A 22,738-nucleotide genomic window follows, 5' to 3' on the forward strand; every position below is an offset into this window, starting at 1 on the left:
ATTCGCCTCACGTCAGTAAAGCGCTATTATCTCGCTTTATTACCATCACTTTACACGTTCCTAAGGAGATAAGATGGCCCGTACACATGGAAATACCCGGTCAGAATTAACATGTTGCCGGCAAAACAAAACCTTTGATTCGCTGCTTCGATTTCATATACAAATTAGGCATCACATATTCCGAATCCGTGCTTTCGACATGGTCAATACTGGACCTGTGAAAGGAATAATATCTGAATTGGAATCTAAAGGAATACAACTTGATATTCTCTGGTTCATCTGTTCATACAACTGACCAGTTTCTGCTGATTCATTCATCCACTACATTCACGTCACTTTACAACTTCACTTCACTATGCATTACTGCAGGAATGTCTTATGTAACAATTACAGAATGTTAATTATGGTGGTATTAATGATAATATCATAAAGGGGACAGTGTGCAATCGTGCATTTCGTGTACCCGAGTATTTTTATATATGTCATTGGAATTTCAACGAGATAAAACATAATAACGCATTTACGAAGCCAACAGTAAGTTAGAAAAAAGATAGTAGAAGGGCAGATCAGGTGGTTAACAACGTATCGCAGAAAGAATATGCCATCACCATCCAGAAGATCATCATAGACATCTTCACGCTGTGAGAACCTTTAATCTCACATAACGAGGAGCTTCGCAGATTTTACTCCGCCTAAATCCAAGTTAAAAAGTCTAAATCAAGACAATTGGCGACAAACGTAACACGCAGACGCTATTTAAAAAAAAAGTATGAGAGAAACAAATTTTGTCTGCCCTGAACACAGAACACAAGTGTTTCACAACGGCGTATTCCGCGTAAGACAAGCAACCCGCACGTCCAATGTAACTGGATCACGGCTACACGCAATGCCCCAAGACACTGTAAGCCCCTCCCAGCATATAATTACGTTTACACAAATACAAAGCACGTTCATCAAACCTGTCTACATCAGAACGATTATTCACTCCGACCCCATCAACTGCGTTCGAGATCTCGCACCAATTTCATCACCGGACTTTCACATTTTTACCTTGCCATTATTCGTCTCGATCAGGGGAGAGCAAACTTCCCTTTTGGTCCCGCAGCGATACTAAAACATAAATATTATGGCCAATCATTCTAATTTCCCTTATTCAGTACAGAGAAAGAATCGAAGCAGATTCAGGTAAGATTTCTGGTTCTCGCAGAGACGAGTATGAAGATTTCTGTCTTCCAGGACGTTGAACAGTGAAGTCTGCTGGATACTGACCGACGTTCCAGAAGATCTTACTGCCTTTATCATCGTCCTATCTATCAGACTTCACGACGCAACATCCCAAGAGACACTCATCTTCAAAATACACGAAAATCGAGATTTAAATAAAAATTCAAGTGTTATACTGAATAAAATCGAGAAAGATCTTATTCAGAATAGCTGGTAGCTTGACAGAGATTCGAATCGGGTACATACAACATAAAAATCTAATTTACCTGTTCGGTTTCACCTTTCGGAAACCAACCTAAAATCTCCTTGTGTACTACGGCACATCGTGCACGTGTTTTTCCAACATGTGCACATCGATTACTGATTTACGAGAAAAGTTCGCGAGCACAAATCAACAATTCATAAATGAAACCACTGTTTACATACCCATTTAATATTCCACGTGGTCAGTTCTTTGTTTGTTCAATATACCTGATATTGAGCTTTCATAGAACATTCAGGGTGAATTTCAACGTTGTTTTGACGGCACCAGCAAAGTTTTCTCTCGTATGTGAATGTCTCCTCCTCATAAACATCATCATTGGCAAAACAACCCTTTCTGAGCCAAAGCCTTCCTTAGAAGATTCTGCCAGATTTGTCTCAGGCCACCTGGTTTTCACTTCTTTAGATTTCACAACAACAGATTTTTACAGAGTAAGGTCGTCAGCCTTACGTCCAACCCCCAAGATGGAGGACCAGATCTCTGTATTTATTTTCCCCAGTGACAGGGTGGCCCAGTTATACCTCCGGGCACCGGGTTCCCTTTTCATCGCCTTCTACGACTCGCAGGGCTACGGTGAAGGTACTCTAACCCGCCTCGACACGGGAAGTAGTCGCTCCTGATTTGCTCTATTTAGAGCTTCAGTCCGTACTGATGGACGCTCAGCGTCCATCGTCACGCTATATTAAACTGTCGGGCGAAGAGCGACTCAAGTCCCGGTAACGGCGTTTTTAAGAATAGATTACTTGATCGATCCAAAGTTTTTTTTTCTGTGACCGTTGTTACTTATAACGTTACCATAGAAACCAATGGCATAGGTCATTGTGTGAAACTTGAATCACTGTTGCTTTGACTGTCCTCGCTCAAGGATATCAAACCTTTAGCCAGGCCAAGATATGCAAATTCAGAGCTGAAAGAAGAAGGAATACTTTTTTATTTCAAGTCTACAGCAACGAAATCCCCCCCCCCATGTAGGTTTTTTTCTGTTGTAGGACGAAACCCTACACCCTTCCCGTCAGCACCAAAGTACCGGCACTTTTTATCAAAGACTATCCCATAGCTGTGGTCGAGATTAAGGACGAAAAGATCGATATACACTAGGCCTATTACATCATAAATAAACTGAAGACATTCTAGATTAAAATGTACAGAACCTTAATGTTATCTGCTGCTCTATTCTGTATTGGTGTGAAATCTGGTCTCTGACGTTAAGGGAATAACACAGAATGAGGGTGTTTGAAAACAGGGTGCTGAGAATATTTGGGCCGAATAGGGACTAATTTATAAGAAGAGAACTGCATAATGAAGAGCTCCATAATTTAGTCTGTTTATCAAATATTGGATAAATTAAGAATAATAAAATCGGCAGGGTACGTAGAGCACGAGGGACATAATAAATGCGTACAGAATTTTGGTAGGATAGTCTTAAGGGAAGAAGCATTCGGAAGACCTAGGCAAAGATGGGAGCATATTAAAATAGGGTTACGGGTTAAGACAACTAAATTTTAAAGAGTCAAAATCGTGTTCTCCGCTTGCACTAAAGCGTAAAGAACGCCTAAAAAGTATTGTTACGAAAGTGGGTTGTGAGGATATGAACAGAGCTGGATCAGGATGTTTTTGTGTTAGTGGTATTGAACCTTCAGGATTATTGCCTATGGCTGAGACCTAAGTAATTTAATTTACGGAACCGGAATTAGTGGACAAAGACTGAAACGATTTAAAACGTCAAGCCACGATACATCTGTTGAGATTCGAACCGGGTACATCCAGAAAAGAAGTCGACCTTTAACACTCCACCTATATATTTCACAGCAGTAATTTATCACAGAACACGCCGGCGGTGAAATAATTATGAAATTGATAACGAAAGAAAATTTCAAACAAACTACAAACATTTTCATACATAAATCCGATAACAAGGAACACTAGGCAAATAATTTGCGAAACCTTCACATCTAGATTACAACACAAAGAAATAACATTCTAGACAGAAAATCGGAACTGTCATCAAACAGACAAGTCTTAAGCTAACATCACGATTCCGCAATACGTCTAAACACAGCGTTTATTCCTAACACGACCACGCGCGGCATTCATCGCCACAAGACTTCATTAATTTCATACAACTCAAGGCAATGTGATATGAACGACGTTAGAAACGTTTCAAGGAATCATATGAAAGCGACACTGCCAAGCTTCCTTGTTAACAAAATACGAGGCAGATCTGCTGAACCATTTATGATGTCACGTACGTTAAAATGTTTGTTGAAGTATGTACACTGTCATTACAGAAGCTTAACTTCGGATATTACTCAAAAGCCACTTCAATTCAGCTCACGTCCATATATTTTCTAATATCATCATCAACTGATCTGTCATCGTGATGTTTTGCAAGCAAAATCCGAGACTCCAGACGAAAAAATAAATAAAAAATATCTAGGAAAGTGCATGTTATGGCTTCTGCTATTCTGAAATTTCGCTTTCATGGGTACTAGCAACTCGCACAGAACACCTACATGCTATTTCAGTGACCTCGTTGTCCAAGGCGGTAACGGCGTGGACCAGTCGAACACTGGAACCACAGTTCTACTAACGCTCGGAGTCTGGACACAGCTGATTCCCCACCCACGAGTTTCTAAATAATTTATAAGCAATTATACAGAAACTTCTATGTCATTAATTAAAACTGCAGAAGAGAATAAAGTAACAATGACAAAGTAGCCCATCTAAATCCTTCAGCAATACGTACAGTAAGTAATTCGTGGTGTCCACATGTCCAGCCAACTGAGAGTAGTGAAGTCGCACAAAGTAACACCAGACTGGACAGAACTCATCTCCCCACTGACTGTTCAGAAGGCGCACTAAGCAACCCCAGCATTGCAGATGCCTCGGGTCGATTCCATTCATGCCACTTTCTGACCGAAGGTGCTGGGAGGTCAACCGATCACTATCCACCCTACATTGGAGGTTGTTTCGCACATTCCTCAACGTCTTAACGCATCTATTCAACCAATTCACGTTTCTCATCGACGGTGATAATGGTAATCAGCGATGGCGTCTTTATTTTTAAGTTTTGAGGTCTTCGCGGCTGGCAAATCCAGCTTTAAAAGTAAAGTACTCTGAAACACAACATAAGGAAAATGTAAACTACTTGTTTCTGTTCTTTGTAAAATATTGGCAATATTATTTATTTTCGCCTGATGACAGTATACATATCATCATATTGCAATAATTTCATTACAATCTTCTTATTTAAAAAAGATCACTAGCTACGAAATGTAGATATATATATATATATATGTATATATTTAGCAATACAACATATTTTCTTTAGCAATTCTTGTACAAAAAAATAATTTCATTTCATAATAATTATCATATATAGAAGGATCAACTTATAGGAAGATTTTTTCAGGACAGCAATTTGATAAGTCTGGGATGATCTATCATCGACACACACCGGTTGTGAAGGCACATTTTAAAAACACATTTCACTTGTAAATAGTAAAAATAATAATACTTTACACACACATAAACACACGAAGAAAAAAAGAGAATACAACTTATCTCTAATGTAAAAATTATATAAAGCTTTTACTAAACTATACACACTTTCGAGAAAGAAAATAAAATACTTTGTACAACATATCACTGAGATGTGACTTGTTTTTTACACTATTTTACTGACATAACTATGAAGGGTAGTTCGAAAGTAACCACACTGTGGACTAGGACTTTCACTGTGATTGTAATCTTAATACATGACTACATTTTTAGTTTCATATACTCCACGTTGCCTTATTTCACCATTTTAGCGTCATATATACCAACTCCACTGAGCATTCCAACCACTCAGCTCATCAAGACATTGAAGTTCATCACCGTCTTCACAAACCATCACATCAGATCACACCCTGAGCCAGTTAAATCGAATTCACACCTTAACAATTTAGTAGTCTGTAAATCTGCTTCAAGATCCCTGTAACCCATCACAATATTGTTCACCCCTGCATCAAAATCTTGGATAAATAACATTTATGTAAATTATAAACAACACATGCCAAATATATTTTGCATATGTGGTCCCAGTTGAAACATCTTGTTTACCAAAATATCCCTCCACAATGGTTGAGGTCGATTCAGCCCCCTATTCCTATTCAACAGTGCTAAAGCAGCAAGAATGTGCCAATGTCTCGAATTCACAGAGCTATACTCCACGCCAATTGGGGAAGTGGCCACGGACTATTTTAAAGCACTATCTCAGCATTTATCTGGAGACAGACACAAAGCAAAAACAGAGTCTCGACGAAGGCGGCCGTCTTCTGGACTTGAGATTCAAACCTAAGACCTTCCAAACATGGAACATGAGTTGACAACTCAACGGTGGTAATAAATAATTCAACTATAGGAACATCGTATTGGACACCGTCCATTGTCGGAGATATGTTTGATATACACAACGTTTTGGAAGTTGGCTCTACTCCTGTCTTCTGGCGATTGGTTGCCATGATACTAATTTTTATTGATATTAGTGATAATGTCCAATAAAACTGAAAGAACCATCGTCACCTTTGGTGAATCAGATGAGGTGAATGATTTTTTTAATATGGAGCAGAAATCATAAATAGTGAAAGATCAATAATACTTCCACTGTTACTTTAGTACTAACCCTTCCATGTGCGTGTTTCAATGTGCACCATCAACTTAAAAAAAACGTATAAACAACCGAATAGATCAAATTACGGTGTTTAATGTCAGTAGTCTAATGAGTCTGTCATAATTTGCATTACAATTTTTCTAGTCTCATGAAATCATACAGGCATAGAAATTCATAAACTGAGGAGACTGACATAACATTTCCCATATTAACTAACGATACTTTTAAGTTTAACGAGATGAGGTCCTGTTAGTACACGGGTGAAACACTGAATTTATGTGTCACAGGTCTATAAAACCCTAAAACACACAAACCCTTTACCAGACATATAAACTTTATCAAATGGCTATAAGGGATTTAAAAGTTTGTAATCCAGGGCTGCCAGCCAAACTTTAAATGTGCGGCAAACAGTTTAGCAGTATGCTAGTGTGACACATGACCAGCTGGACAGTGCACGACACATAAGTCACAAACAATAAAGGTTATCAGACCAATTCATTTAAACCTTGTTCTCACACTATGCTTTCAAGTGTTACACACGTCAGCGAGCTAACAATTATTTAATTATATTCACTGTTTTTGAGAGGAATACAAATTCAACATTTTTGCAAATATTTCTTAAATCAGTCAATGAATGCACATAAATTACACTTGATAAAAGTGTAAAAATATAATTGAAAATGTCCTCCATTTATGTCAGTCACCTCAACAGGAATTTCTCTAATGGCATGCGAAAATGTTTACAAATATTTCATCCATCTACTTTATTACATGGTATATTTCCTTTCAAGTTGAATTTGTGTACAAGAAAACACACACATTTATATGTTAAACCATCAGTAAAACAGAAATTTAAATCACAACCTGGTCAGAACAGATCAATATCACCAAGATAATTCTTGTGTGATGTTGGACAGCCTGAGAGAGATTCTAAATTAATTAAACATTTGAACAAAAAGTGATTTACATAGGCCTATTGTAAGTCATAATACTAAGATATTTCAGTATGCAAAAGAGGATGAAAAGCCTATGAAATAAATATTTTCTTTTGCCTTTATCCTATTAGGCCTTAATATTGGTTACATTCAGTCATGAGCTGTAATACTGATTTAGTTTTGATGTGTGTGTATAATATATCCAAGCAAAACAAGCTGAACTTGTCTGTTCTCTTTGGTAACATGAACAACTAAACTATTAATGCACTGCATCAGCAATTCCCTAGTGAAACTGCTGGTACCATATACGAGGAGCAGTCGAAAAGTTCCCGGAATTGTGGTATTGCACTGTAATGGTAGGACATATGGCAACGCTTACCTAATCACCTTCAAAGTAGGACCCTTGCGCACACACACACTTGCTCCATCGATCCTGTCATTGTTAGAAGCACTGGTGGAAGGCTTCGTTTGGAATCTTCCGGAGTTCGATTTGATGTCCTCCAAGGTTGCAAAACTCGTCCCCTCGAGGTCCATTTCCAGAGTAGGGAACAGCCAGAAGTCACTCGGAGCGAGATCCGGAGAGTATGGTGGTTGGTCTGATGATGGGAATGCTTTTCTCGGCGAGGAATTGCTGCACAACCAGCGATGTGTCGAATGCTGAACTCCGGAAGATTCCAAACGAAGCCTTCCGCCGCTGCTTCCAACAATGGCAGGATCGATGGAGCAAGTGTGTGTGTGCGCAAGGGTCCTACTTTGAATGTGATTCGGTAAGCATTGCCATATGTCCTACCATTACAGAGCTATACCACAATTCTGGGAACTTTTTGACTGCCCTACGTAAACCACATAAACAAAAAATTGTTTCAAATTCCTGAATGAGTTTGCTGTTTAAAAATAAATTTAAAAAAATCTAGTAACTTCATCAGTTCTGAGTAATATTTTGATGCTGAGGGGTAGGCGGGCAGGCATTTAGTTGAAAATAAGAAATCACAAAATATATTAAAGAACACTTAGGTACAAATCAAAAAGCAATTCCCTAAGATCAGAACACCTGATTAATAATGGCTTTTGTATTATCTATGACAATAACTGGTGACCATACTTTAAAATCACTGCAGTCATGTGAACATACTTCAGAATGTTTGCACTACATTAGGCTCTTTTCTAGCATGTTGAAAGTATATACACACTAAATATGCATCACGTAACCCACTATCAACTAACACTGTCTCTGAGATGTGGTCGACAACTCTGTCCAAACAGTCATACGACATCTCTAAAGACATTGAAAACTTGCTGCCATTTCAATTCAGCTGCAGAAGCGGGAAGAGCATCATTTAAAGAAGTCTTCAAGGGGTCAAGGTATAATGAGAACTCTTGGAACATCAGTTATGATGACAAAGCAATAAGCATATTTTAATACCTTCACTTCTTAAATGAAGTAAGTAACAAAAATTAACACAGTTTAACTTGCTACTGATTTGAACCTTAACCTTGCAGCCAATGAGCTCTTTCCCGGAGGATAAAAGCAACAGAATGAGTGTCACAAAAGATAGTGGATTAGATGCACAGTAACAGGGAATGCAAAGACCATGAAACCATGAACAGCGTCAGTCTCCGTAAGTGCTGTATGCTTTCTCGTTTTCATAATATAACACAGCAACTTGGTCTTCAAGTTTTGATCTACCTACATTTCACTGTCTTCAAGGTACATGAATGGGGACCCAAGCAACATATTTTGAACAGACAAGTTAGGGACTTGCTTTTTAAGATGTTTAATTATTTCAAGCATGCTGTGACCATCAGTGGAGAAGTGCATGATACGGCAAATTTGGAAGAACACACTGCTGAAGTACGTAGTGTTGGACAAGTTGAAGTGGAAGGAAGAAAGATCACAATATTGCAACTTCATACCTCTCTCTCTCTCTCTCCTCAACAGACTACCACTCACTCATATTCTTCTGAGACACTCGCTCTGAATGTTATGTAATCATGTCTGAAATAAGGTGTCTACTCCTTCCTGACACGAACATTCCAAATATAAACACGGCATGGGTTTTAAGACAGAAAGAGTGGCTATCATTTTATACTAAATTAATATTAATACATAAAAAAAAGTAACTGCAGTTCTTTCAACAGGTCTGCACATTAAAAATGTCTCAAGTTCCCAAAATCTTCTTCTTCTTCTTCTTCAGTTGGCGCTACCATCCTTGGTGGACCCTAGCCTCCTTCAAAATCTTCCTTCATTGTTCCGTATCTGACACCTTCCATCTCTAATGCCCAGATTCTTCAAGTCTTCCTCTTTGCAGTCAAGCCACCTTAATGAGGGTCTCCCTACCTTCCATGTACCATCTAGAGTGGTGAATGTCAGCTTTTTGCATACTGAGTTATCTGGCAAAATTCACAAGATCACTATCCAAAAATTATAATTAAATATATCATTTTTGTAAACACAGATTAAATCACCATTTAATTTGCATAAAGTTCTAGATTATCAAACTTGTAATTAATTAATGACTTCTTATAAACTATTGTTGAATCTTAGTTTTCCTACTTTTGATCACTGAACAAATCTGTAAAGTATAACAGAAAAATGTGGACCTTCGACACTGTAATAAATCTTAAATTTATTTTTAATAACAGATCATCATAATCGATTTCATTGCATATGTCATGTATGATGTTAACAGCTAACAAAATTCAGCTTTCCTTTAATTAAATGCCTTTTGTATTTAATAATTTAATCTGCATGTCATACTCATACTTTTTGGCAAGACACAGCATCCTATCCATTGCTTTTACATGGGTACAAGGTCATGTTGCAGATTTTGTGAGGTGTAGCAATGACAGAACAAATCCTGACAAATATGATGTCTTCCTACTCACTTCTGATTTTAATCGCTTTCAGAATTTCGTGATAAAAATGTTCATTTTGTGAACATATGAAGGGAAATGAAATATATCAAGATTCATGTTTTTCTTAATTGTACATGGAGAAACAAGGTTGCATAAATTATGATATGAAATACGGTACTGCAATGTTCAACTTCAGAAGCCACATTTTCTGCTAACACCTACATATGGATACTGCCTACAGAGCTATCTGTTTATAAAGCATGTTCATTGACATCCATTTCAAGTTTACAAAAATCTCCCTTGATGTGAGAACGCACAGTGTGAATGTACACAACTAATGCATGGAGCAGAATCCTTGCTTATTTGGTCAAAAAACCCACTGAAATGTTTGGAACCAGAAACTTCATTAGTGTTCATAAAAGCACGTCTCAGAAACAACACAAGTCACGAATCAATGTGCCGAGAACTTCCAATTATATTAACCTTCAATGCCCACTGATAATTGTATGTCCCACCTGCTTCAACAATTAATAACTCTTCATTTTGTATTTATGAGCATGATTCTCACTCTAAACAGGGATTATTTCCCTAAACATCATTAACAAGTTACTAATGATGGGATGTTGTGTATTCTTTGTGGTTTGAAATAAATTTTTAAATATCATTTAGATGAGCTTTGGCTTCAAAGGGTTAATATACAGAAAATGTAGGGAGTGCCTATCATGTTTCATAAAATTTTAAAACACTCCTACAAATATGTCCTTAATTTTGACTCATGTTGCTTCTGCAGTCATTACTTCCAACTACACTATTTCACACTGTAGAACTTGCTTTACAAAACTTCACTCATTTCTTTGGTGCTCGTTAAGAAGTCAAACATAATCCCTATTCACTTCATATCTTTGGAAACGATGCTGGACAGCTATCTGAACAGCACTTTACACCTGCTCATTCCCTCCATCACAACAACGGTCTCAATTCTGCATATAATACTTTCTTCATGACTGCTAACCACTACTCTGAATTCATTTAAGAGTAGCCCTTAAGACGTCCTACCTCTAAATTCATAATTCCCGCTGACTCAATGTAATGCACTGCAGTGTTTACCATAAATGCAATCCTCATAACACAGAAGAACCGTGTATACTACGTCATGGATTTTAAAGAAATAAAAAATGATGGACATCATTTTAAAAGTATCACCACAGCAATGTTTGAGATAGGCAAAACAGAAAGATAAGAGAGTGGTGATTACTTATGGTAGTATTATAATAAAGATTTCTGTCTTCTGGGTTGTTGCGCTGTGTAGTCTGGTCGATGTTAACCTACGTTTCAGAGGTCATACCAGAGGTCGCCAGACTACACAGCGCAACAACCCAGAAGACAGAAATCTTCATCGCCCTGATGACGGAGGCAGTATGACCTTTGAAACGTTGGTTAACATCAGCCAGACTACACAGCGCAACCCAGAAGACAGAAATCTTCATACTCACCGCTGTGAAAACCTCAAATCTTACATAGTATTACAATACTTGCCTGGCAAGACAAAAACAATGAAAAGCCCCTACAGAGTGAGATTCAAACCAGAAATCACCGTACACAAAGTAACAGTTCTCCAAAATAATTTTTTATACCATCTAACAACACCTTCTCAATGGCATAATTTATAAAACACTTAACGACAGGATTAATGTGAATGATGAACTGGGAAGAACATGAAAGGACAAGGCCTGTTCTTCAAATCTTTGTCTTGAAGGCTGGAGAAAATAATAATGTTCTGTACTAATGGTTCTATCACTCGGCAATGCCTTCTCAACACACTTACCTAAATTATCAAATACTGAATGTTCATCTTACAACCTCTATGTATTCACTGACAATCTACTATGTCTATACAAAAGCAGCATCTATACTATTGCCATGTAAAAGACTTCTTTGAACCCTTGCTACTAACTTAAATATGACAGACTATGCTGATTTCTCATCTCAACACTTCTCATCCTTACTGATGGATATACACGAGGATGGATGGAAGCTTTACAAAGGAAAACTACATGAACACAACACAAAGCAAACTAGCTTTCTATACTACCCTAGCATAAGGATAAACCACCTGAGTTTGCATAATATAGCAAGAGGTAGGTTACCAGAAGCAACCCCTATCACTGTGCAAGAGTTGATCTGACCTTTAAAGACACTATACAAGTCTAAGGTTTCGGAACCCGTATGTTTATGCTCCATGTTTTCTGGTAAAAGGTATACCATAAGAAAAATAGGACGAACTCCTTCCTTCTGACATGCCGAGTACAAGAGCGGCCTAAGCTTTCAGCACTTACGTTTCATTACCTGGCCATTTTTCACAACAAATTTAGTAATAGTGACATATTAACATTCCGTTAATTATATATACAAACACAAATTTCTGTCTCACCTGACAGAAGATTTGCCATACTTTAAATTTGTCATCTGTGTGATGCATTTCATACAGCTAAACCACATAATATAGGGTTTAAATCCCCTATTCTTAAATAACATACATGGTTAGGATGCAAATTTACGCCAAGAGAATATGAAATGGGTTGGGCTTGGAGGCGAATAACACATCTCAAGGCAGGTGTGGGCAAAATCTTACTACTGAAAAAATTAAATTTTGCCCATGACAACTTTCAGATACTAATAATAATGCAACCCTAATTAAATGTCATTTTTCACATGCAATTTAAAAACATGTCTACAGGTTGAACAAACGAATTCTGATCCCTGGCAGGTGAGGATTTCTCTTTGCCACCACATGTAGACCAGCTACTGAACCCATCCTTGTCCAGGGAGCATGTAGCTCACCACTCACCTACATGTACAAGTATTAACACATTTAACAACGTATGGGGCTATGCCTCCACTCCCCAATATGTTATCATGGAATGGTGAGTAATAAACTACAGGGATAACTTTACTTTTCTGTTATTAGAACAGAAAAAAGGTTAAGACCTGATAAGAATGCAAGTTCTGTGGAATTTGGTATATGATTTAATATTTACATTTTACTGTGTGTGTTGACACACTTAACATTACGTCATTTTATGAATATGATGCCTGGCATGTATGTGAATGGACATAACACATTCTTCATTCTATAGACAAAGTAAGGAAGATTCAAACAATCACAAACATCTCTAGTAAGAATGAAAGAATATGGAAAACGTACGATGGCACACCTTCACTCAAGTGAACAGCTAATACAACACGCTCTTAAAATAATGCTGAATGGCAATACAGATATGGCCACATAACTAAAACGTAACTGCCCGAAGCCAAGCCAGTCAGAAGAAATGGGAGGAAATACTGTCTGCAGGATGATGCAGGAGTGTCTATCAGGACATGGTGTGATGGAGGTGCAAGGGGTGAGTCAGAGGTTGCTGGTGGTGATGGATCACATGGGGAATGGTCATGGAGGTAGGTGTTGTGGGGACTGGTGTAGAGATTGTATTTCTATCAAGACTAGCAGCTTGGCTTAACTCTGCCTTCACACGTTTGGCAATGTGTGTCTGGGCATGCTTGTGGAGATGATCCTTGCGAGAGAACGCCTTGCCGCACTCAACGCAGGCATGGCTCTTGTTTCCTGAATGGATCACATAGTGTCGCGTAAGGTGCTCATTTCGTTTGAATCCCTTCATGCATACCGTACACACAAATGGCCGTTCATCACTGTGGCCACGTTTATGCTGGTCGAGATGCTCCTTACGTTTCAGACCTGCCCCGCAGACGTTGCAAACAAAACGCCGCTCCTGTTTATGTCCAGCTAGATGCTGTTCCAACATATCCCTATCAGGATATGCCATGTAACACTCAGGACAGCAAAACAATGTTGAACCATCCAAAGCAGTTGATAGGCGGATTTCTCCAGGCTTAGGACGTGGTTTTCTTGGAGATTTCTTCTTTTTCTTTTTCTTGGGTGACATGGCTGGTATGTCCTCCTGGACAGGAGCCATGCTTCCTGGAACTGCCATAGGCATATTTTCTTCCTCTCTCTTGATTTCTGACACTGCAGCCACTGCAACATTGTTTGTCTGATACTTAAGGAAGTGCTGAAAGGTGAGCGGAATCGAGGAAGGTTGCAGCCTTGCAAGGTAGTCTGCCATCGCAGATCCTTGCTGTTGCAATTGGATCTGATGACACTCCAACTGACCACTGCCATTTGTTATGTGACCTATGCTGACTGGTACTTGGACTCCCTGCTTATGGTGATTCTCAGGCTCACTTGTGGAGGACGGCCCTTCTATGTCTGATTTTGAACTGTCATCACTGTCATCTTCACTTTCTCCAGAGTCTTTATCTCGCTTGGAAATTTCTGGCTTTGGCCTGATGTTCTCTCCTACCTTGCACAGATCCTGTGGCCGCAACTCTGCCTCAACAGTCATGGTAGACACATTTTGCATCAACCTCACAGGCCACACTGTTGGTGCCACAGATGGAGCACCAGATGTCTGTGTCGGCTGAACAGCCAAGATAGCTGCGGAATTTACAGAAGGATTGGGATAAGGGACATTTATTGTGGTAATGTTTTTCCCTGTGTCATTAAAATGATGCATCAGTGGTACCTCACCCCAACCAAGTAAAGCTCCATGTGAGTGGTGATACTTCGTGCCACCTGCTGACTGGTTTACCATGGCTGCCAACTGATGCTGGTGTTGCTGCTGGTGCTGAACATGATGCTGTTGGACTGTAGTGATGCCACGAGAAGCTGCAGAAACAGGAATATTCACAGCCGTTGTGGCAATGGACACTGGGATTCCCTGGACCGGGTTGTTGTTTGCTCCTGGTGGAAGGAAGTTTGCACCACTGTGCTCTGGCCGAATATACTGGATTGTTCCATCAGATGTGCTTGTTACCAGCATAGTGCCAGCCTGAATTTGCTCATTGCCAAATTTTGCTGCTGTAAATTGGTGAACTGCAGGAAAATGGCCTCCGAATGGTGAAAAATTCATAGCTGCACCTAAAGTAGTGGTGACCAACATCCAATTCTCATAAACAATCTATATGAATTTTACCTAACTTCAGTGTTATGAGGTTAGGTTAACGTTAAGAATCAACTACTACCATGTACTCCAGATACAGTATATGTGTTATGATACCATCCACTTCCAAGCAATACCCAGAAATGTATTTCAGCATCTTATACAACCTCTTTGTTGTTAGATGAAACTACGTGTGTCTACAACATAAGAGAAAATTTTAATCGCAAAAGTATTAATGCAAATACGTACACATAAACATTGCTGTTACTTCCAATTTCAAAAGTCTGTATTACTTACATCCAATTTAACTGCCTTCTGCTATTTCATACTAAATCAACAACATAATCTTGCTAAAAATGTTACAAAATTTGAACTTCCAAACATACACACGGGCAGCAACATTTTGCTGTTAAAGACGGGCGACATATGGCTACAGGTTGCCCAATATACCTCACATAAAATTTCCCTATCTCATAATGTAAAATATGCTATATTATAAAATATTGTCGTAATAACACAGAAAATAACAAGCATATAGTGCGTGAATTATAAATTAAATTAGTGTGGATTTCTATGGAGAAACATTGCTGCCCATACTTTATATTTTATTATATGATACTCCTCTCGTGATCTAGTGAAGAAACTTCTAACCTGTACATCCTGCACAGATCAATTTTAAATTGTCTGCACATATTGTGTACACAAACGAAGGAAAAATAAGTGTGGCAAGATAACAAGTACAAAAAATACTTTTAAATATGAATTCTCCGTGTAGTCAGAAAATGATTGCACTAAGGGAAAGAAATCGTGTACTTCTTGATCAGCTTGAGTCAAACTCCATTCTGCTAGAACGTAGATTGAAAGAATTAAAACGCGCTGCTAGGTAGGTTATGTTTATATACAATGTCAAAACATTTTGCTTTTGTTTATGTTGTTAATTTTTCTGTACTAGTTCACTAGGATTTTGGTTACAGAAGTGCAAGGTGTTCAGAAAAATCACAGCAAGCTCACCCACTATCACCTTTAAAGAGGAAGTATGAGTCTTGGAAAAGAAGAAATTCCTCTAGTCAAGTAACAGCCACTCTGAATGCAGCAGTATACAGTGTCAGCTCTAGCAGTTCAGATAGTCAGGAATTGAATGCAAAGCACAAACAAATAATGGAAGATATTACATCACCAGCTAAACGTAGTAAGCAAAGCACCTTAATTAGACCAAGGCACAGAGGCAAAGTAATGCAACTTTGTGAATGTCCAGTTAAATCATCCACTACATTTGATGTAAAAAACAGTGGAAAGGGTTCTGAAGAATGTTACTGCAAAACATCTGCTGGCAAGGATGGAACACATTCAAGTGTAACATCACAGGAAAGCGAGGGATCCATCTCCCCAACACATACTGACAGTGATCATCACATATGTAAGCAGTCTTCAGAACTACATTCACCAAAATATAATATGAATGATGGGAAAAAAGACAATGACCAAAAGAGGAGAACTTTAGAGTCAGCACATGCAATAATTGATTATTCTCCACAATCAATATTTCTCCGGAGATTGAAGGAAAGATTTCAGGCTGTTGGTGATCTGGTTGCTCCAGCGAACATAAGAACAACTTTGGCAAAGCCAAGGTCAGAGACATCACCCAAGAAATCCCAGTATTCTGGCAGCACAGTACAAACTAATCGAATGAAACCTACGAAACCAAGTCCAGACAAGACAAATCTAGAAAAGTTTACACCACTTAAGTTTCCTCCTTCTGCTAGACCCCACTTTAGCCATGGCAGTCATGAACTGATCTCTGATGGGAATAAACAGAGCACCACTAAACAGGCTACACGTAGCCCAAGACATGCATATAAGGGTGAGATGAGGCAGAAGAAGAACAGGAAACGTGTCTGCTTCAGGAAAAAATGTCACTGTCGTGTCCAGCAGAACATCCAGTCCAAGAAAAGGTCTCCTAGTGCTACAAAAGAGAATGCACAAGGAAACCCAGCAGAAAAGGTTAGTCTTCAGTGATATATGATTTGAAGCTTCAGTGTTTTGTTTGAAGACGGTTTGTTAGGATTTCTCTGTGGAAATTTATAGCCACTCTCACGTGTATTTCTCATGTCATGCTATATGGTGTATGCAGTAACCAAAGTGTTGTTAAATAAAAAAAAAGAAATTCATGGTAACATTGCTGTCCAGAAGTACCAGTTACTACAGAATGTTGTTTAAAATTATATTATAACTCTGATTCTTTTAGGGTTTCACTGTCAGTGTCAAACAATGTGCATTGGCATTTTTTGTTGTTTGCCCTGAAATCCATTCCATTCGGCTGCATAAAGCCCAAGTCTGGCTGTGTTTCAGGTTTGCATAATTAGATAGAAGTGTGATATGAAAATATAAGGGCTCATGCATCGTAGCTGAAGCAGACTTAGAGAATATTTCTGTTCATTCATTAAAGAGTCAGTTATCTGTCTCCCTACTCTTATTACAGTATTAAAACGGGGCATGATGCTGACCACTTTCCCCCATCTAGTGCCGAGGTCAAGAATTAGTAGGAGCTATACCTCCACTCCCCCCAAGCGCCTACATGGCATATAGTGGGACAGCTTTACTTTTCTTTACTCTTATTACAAATATCAAACCCTGTAATTTCTGTGCTGTATTTCAGCTGGAACTTACCGGCCCAGGGGACTTCCCATCAAGCCCCTGTGCCTGTTTTTGTGATGGCAGTGCAAAGCAGATGCTCCGCCCCAAGACCCCACTGATAGTGAGTGGTGAAGTGGAAGGCCTGGTGGACAATGGACATGATAAGAAACATATGCAACCTCAATGTTGCTGCGGACGAAGATCAAGATGGTTTGATGAGTTGAATGAGTTCCGACAGTCACACTGGTTTGATTGCCATGCTTATCCACATCCAGACTCTGCTAGAAACTTCGAAAGAGGAGCTACTCATCCCACAGGCCATAAATGTGTGTATGAAACCTGTTCCTCATTGTGTATTCTATATGACTTCTTCTTCTTCTATGGCTCTCCGGTCTGTATTCGGTCCATGGCCTCCTCAATTCTCCTCTTCCTTTCGGTCCTCTGTTAGGTCCGTCTGTCCGAGGCTTTGATCGAGGTTTCGAAACGTCTTCCTTTTTATGGCGCAAGGTTGTTAGCCTTGCGACCAACCCCCAACCTGGACGACCAGGGTACCTGTCTTAGTCTGACCTCTCCCCCTCGACCAATCTGGCTAGGGAGGCCCTACCAGTAGCTCTTGGGGTCACTGAGGTACTCAAGCCCCACCACCACGACAAGGTGCAGGAACCATAAAGTGGGTAGTTATATAATTAACAGAAATTTGTGTGTTTCAGGTGTTCACGAGTATGATCTAGATGACAGATTGTTTGCCAGACCATTATATCCAGACCATGAAAATAGCAGCCGCTGCACAGTATGTCATCTGCCGTACAGCACATCTAAGTCAAGAACAAGAGAAACGCCTGCAATTACACTACGATCAACGCTACAGAATCCAGAGTTTCAGGTATCGATACCTTCTGGATCACCTCGTGGCGTGAGACCTTCGGTTTCAGGAAATGTTTTGTCTCACAAGAAAATGACGCACGCTCCTGGTAGAGGGAGAACAACGTCGCGGCCGAGTCATTTTACGCGTACTCTGGGAGATTTAAAACCGCGAGCACCAGTACCTGCTGATTCGTTGGCGCTTCGTTACCAAAAGGGTGTTGCAAAATAATCTCTACCTATTATTTCTGATGTGAGCGTTACAGTAGGTTAGGCTAGCACAATTAATCTTCAGGATGTGAGGTTACGAGGGGAATTTATACTTGCATTTTTTAGACAGATAACAAATTTTAGGTGATCTCTGTGTATATAATTAATTTTTAACCCTATTTTACTAACCAAACAAAGGAATTGTGTTTTTAAAATGTTAATGTAAAATATTTTACCGAGAGAAGGAAAGAACAAAGAAAAACAATGATTGTATACAAACATGAGACATTTCAAATAAACTCTGAATGTAATTACAATTTTCCACTATGCGAACGAGATATTTTGATCAAAAGCTCGGACTGCGTATTCTCTAAATATTTTGACATTTTAAAATGAATTCTCATGACACTTCAAGCTAGGTATTTGTGATTTTTATCACTGAAAGTTATAAATTTTGCTGACTTTGGAGAATAATAATTAATGGTAATGTATTACGTAAAAGAAGAAATACTGCATATTGGTTGCAATTATTGTTTTTGTTTGTTATTTATGAGCACTGGTCTTCAGTATGTTAATGGATTAAAATGTTTAACCTGTGACTAATACACCTTAGATATCTCAATCTAGCGGAGACTATAGCGGGATATCCTGGTCCGCAACTTATACGCATATTTTTGAATTTTTACGATATCTATGCCGTCAGCGGTAAATCGTTGATACTCTGCCAGGTTTTACGAACGTATGGAAGTATTTCATGCCTTCCAAAATATAGGAGTCGTCAACCTGAGAAATATTTGGCAGTTAATATGTTAAGACTCGTATAGTTGACACGTCAATTATAAGTTGGCAAAATTCTGGTTTTAAGTACAGTACAGTGTGTGTGAGATCGAGCTTTATTTCTCTCATACACATCCTCAAATTTTTGCTCTTATAGATTCATTATCTAGAAGTGCCTACAGTAGGACGTGTTAGACATCATTTTCACGCAATGTATTTTAACGCAGTTTTTTTAATTTGAAAAGATTGTGAATCAATTATGTGTTTGTAAGTGTGTATGAAATTATGCATTATAACTTAGTATTCATGTGTACAAACTTTATTTTTTATATTAGTGGTTGCAGGAAACTACCCTTTTTTTAAAAAAAAACAACATTAAATTGGTAATCGGTCAAATGTCTGTAGCTTTCAACTGTTACCCATAAAGGAACTAATCAGATTTCGTCTGTCACAGTAATAACTGCTAAAAAGTAAATACACTGAGAGAAAACTGTGTTTTTAAGACAGTTGTTAGCCGGACGCAAGACGCACTGGTTTTATGTTCGTTAATATAAACCATTATCCTTTTATTATACAAGAAGATATTTAATGTGTGAAATATAAATTTATTGTTGTATGAATATTGTGTATTATTTTCGTAAATAAATAAATATATATGTGAAAATGTTTTGCTGTGTATTTCGTATTGTCCAGTTTACCTCGAAATTCAGTAAAATCTGGATATTTTACGTGGTACCAAAATATAAAGTTGTGTCAAAATTGAAAGTGTTCACGAAAGTCCACCACTGGACCTTGTCCTGAGTTATTTGAGTCTACCACATTCTATTTATTTAAAATCCATATTATTAATATTACCCTTCCGTCTACACTTAAGCATCACAAAGTCTCTCTTCTCTTCAGGTTTTACGTCTAATTCTTTATGCGTTCCTCGTCTCCCACATGCATGCTGCAAGTACCACAAATTTCATATTCCTTGATTTGGTCAACTTAATATTATCTGGTGATGAGAAGACATTATGAAGTTTCCTTATTACGTACTTCTATCATTATTACAGTCAATGCAGGGAGAAAGTCGTGCCAGAGAAGGTTTTTATCACGGTACGTCGGTTTCCCCTGACAATCATCATTCTACCAATGTTTAATAAAATTTATTTTACTATTCAAGATGTGCAATAGGTCTGAAAAGCCAGGATGTTTCCTTACCAATGAAATACATATATTTAAGGTATTTTACGTCTATGACCCCCCCCCCCCAAATAATTGCTTGGAACTTGAAATGAATATCATAACATTAAACGTCACGTCACTCATTAATTTTTAATTCGAGTGAGAATATGAGGCACAAGTGCCTCATCCATCACTAAGCAACCTTTACCATTGGAACATGAGTAAAATATGAAAAAATAAATCAATAAATAAAAACCACTTGTGTAATTTGTGCTACGGGAACAGAGTGAATTTCCACTTGTTTATAATTCTCTCCAATCGTCACGATGTCTGATAGTCTGGTAAATCATGATGACGAAGCAAGGTAAAAGTGCAAATGTAAACATTGGCACCCCGGTGACATCACATTTACTTATCAGAGGACGAAAGGGAGACAATGAGCTTTGACGTCCATTTGTCCAACATACAAAACTTGTATTGATTGAAAATCCGTACAGTGTGCCACTAAAAAGGGCTGAATTTAACGTGTCCCCTGATAATTAAGATCAGCACAGAGCCCTGAATACATGAATAACGTTTGTTCAAAATTAGTTAACTTTGATTCCACATTATTCAATTACGCTCCGTTCTCACCAGCCTCACTGGTTTACGGATGACATATAAAATCTGATATTTGAAAGTACAAATTTAATTTACTTTCTAATTTAAAATAAAAGCAAGTATGAATTTAATTACGTAATCATGCATTCAATGACAGAAGTCCAAGTATCGTGCTTTTAAATGTGAGCTAATTAGGCAAACATTCTTAGGCTGTGCTGAATCTTAGCAACGTAAATGAACATATTTTATGCATTATGAAGCCGGTGACCAAAATTCAGTTTAATGCGAACAAACAAGGAAAGAATTCGGTGCCCAAAAGCTGCCCACGCAATGGTAGCATAACGAAAGAAAGGAAAATTTAAGACACTTATGACATAACCTTACCAAATATGCAAAAGAAAGAACAAAGCAGGATTACCTTTTGGAAGTATTCGTAGTGATCTGTGACGATGAATCATAGAATCATTTTGACTGAGTCGTGAATTTATATCAAGGATTCAGAGGAAATACTGCAGGGTATATCCAGATGTTAATTATTTGTTTTCAAGAGACAATACAATAATACCGGCGAAACAAGAGGTCGCCTAGAGCGGCATATTTTTTGGAAAATTTTCGTTGAACGAAAATTAATATCTACTTCCTTCTTTGTTCGTAGTGTGACCACTGACTGGCAGCCATCTGAACATGATATGCAACAATGTAGATAAAACTGCGATTTTCAACGCTGGCATTGTTGTGTAATTTTCATACTAGCAAATAGGACTTCAGTACGTGATCAGGTCATTCTTTTTCGAAATCTATTAGGCAACAGACAGCGTTAATTAGAGCCATACCTCCAACTATAACATGTCCCTGTCGGCTGAATTTTTATAAGTTACAAGGTCAGAGTGAATTTAAAAGAAAGGCCAGTCGTAAACTCTGTAATATTAGGCCTATAGATTACAACAGTTGATCACAAAGGTTCATTATAATGTTCACAAAATACCGCCATTTTTCCGTGTCCCTAACCACACAAATTCAATCGACAATTATCCACCTCATTTTCGTAAGATTAGTTTTAATGTCATCCTCTCATCTACGCCTCGTTTTTCATAGTGGTCTCTTCCTTCCAGCATCCGAGCCAAAAATGTGTTCGAATTTCTCACAGCCCTAACGCAATCTTTCTTTGTAGGAGCTGCACATGTAAATTAATTGTTTGCTCATTGATGGATTGCTAAGAAGCTTATTTTTATTTTATTTTCAAACACATTTCTATCTTAAGATTGTGTGTCATTCTCTCTGTGGTTTCTTAAGTATCACGTAAGAACTTCAAACAAGTGATTTGACGTCACTTAAGTGTCTATATCGTCATCCTCTGCACTGCTTCATCTGACTTGTTCACAAGTTAATGCAGCAACAAAGAAAAATAATATTAACCAACACTTTTATAACATAAAGTTAAGTTCCAACACAGCTATTACAGTTGGTGGAGACCTTTCAGTAGTATCATATCCACATTAGTTCTGCGATATTTAGCTAATTATTGCCAAACATTTGTAAGCTA

At 38.2% G+C, this 22,738-nt stretch overlaps 2 protein-coding genes across 3 annotated transcripts in view; one reads left to right on the forward strand and one right to left on the reverse strand.

The window, feature by feature from the left end:
* Positions 1-6,090: 6,090 nt before the first annotated feature.
* The window catches only part of LOC110834645 (uncharacterized), a 97,091-nt gene continuing 80,443 nt past the window's right edge, over positions 6,091-22,738 (reverse strand). The window contains exons 1-2 of one of the 2 annotated variants that reach the window (XM_022074032.2): positions 15,244-15,394; positions 6,091-14,924 (exon numbers count right to left, since the gene is read on the reverse strand). In XM_022074032.2, the coding sequence (XP_021929724.1) occupies positions 13,303-14,916 (1,614 nt within the window). In that variant the 5' untranslated portion in view covers positions 14,917-14,924; positions 15,244-15,394 and the 3' untranslated portion in view covers positions 6,091-13,302. Of the gene's footprint in view, positions 14,925-15,243; positions 15,395-22,738 lie in introns of those variants that run through there. The other variant, XM_087356355.1, reaches the window with a different exon arrangement.
* On the forward strand, positions 15,569-20,095 carry LOC110834643 (uncharacterized). The gene is made up of 4 exons (XM_022074029.2): positions 15,569-15,829; positions 15,921-16,947; positions 17,603-17,906; positions 18,291-20,095. Exons 1-4 carry the CDS (start codon positions 15,705-15,707, stop codon positions 18,671-18,673), a joined length of 1,839 nt encoding a protein of 612 aa, XP_021929721.2. The 5' UTR covers positions 15,569-15,704; the 3' UTR covers positions 18,674-20,095.

Source organism: Zootermopsis nevadensis, unplaced genomic scaffold (genome assembly GCF_977971745.1).
Source record: "Zootermopsis nevadensis isolate Lab colony 2312 unplaced genomic scaffold, Znev_1.0 Znev_ptg000027l, whole genome shotgun sequence".
NCBI lineage: Eukaryota > Metazoa > Arthropoda > Insecta > Blattodea > Termopsidae > Zootermopsis > Zootermopsis nevadensis.

Bases quoted from the DNA above. Each gene is read 5' to 3' on its own strand.
- LOC110834643 (XM_022074029.2), top strand. From the start codon at position 15,705: ATGAATTCTCCGTGTAGTCAGAAAATGATTGCACTAAGGGAAAGAAAT. The intron at 15,830-15,920 runs GTAGGTTATGTT...TTTTGGTTACAG, and splicing joins GAATTAAAACGCGCTGCTAG to AAGTGCAAGGTGTTCAGAAA. The intron at 17,907-18,290 runs GTGTGTATGAAA...TGTGTGTTTCAG, and splicing joins TCATCCCACAGGCCATAAAT to GTGTTCACGAGTATGATCTA.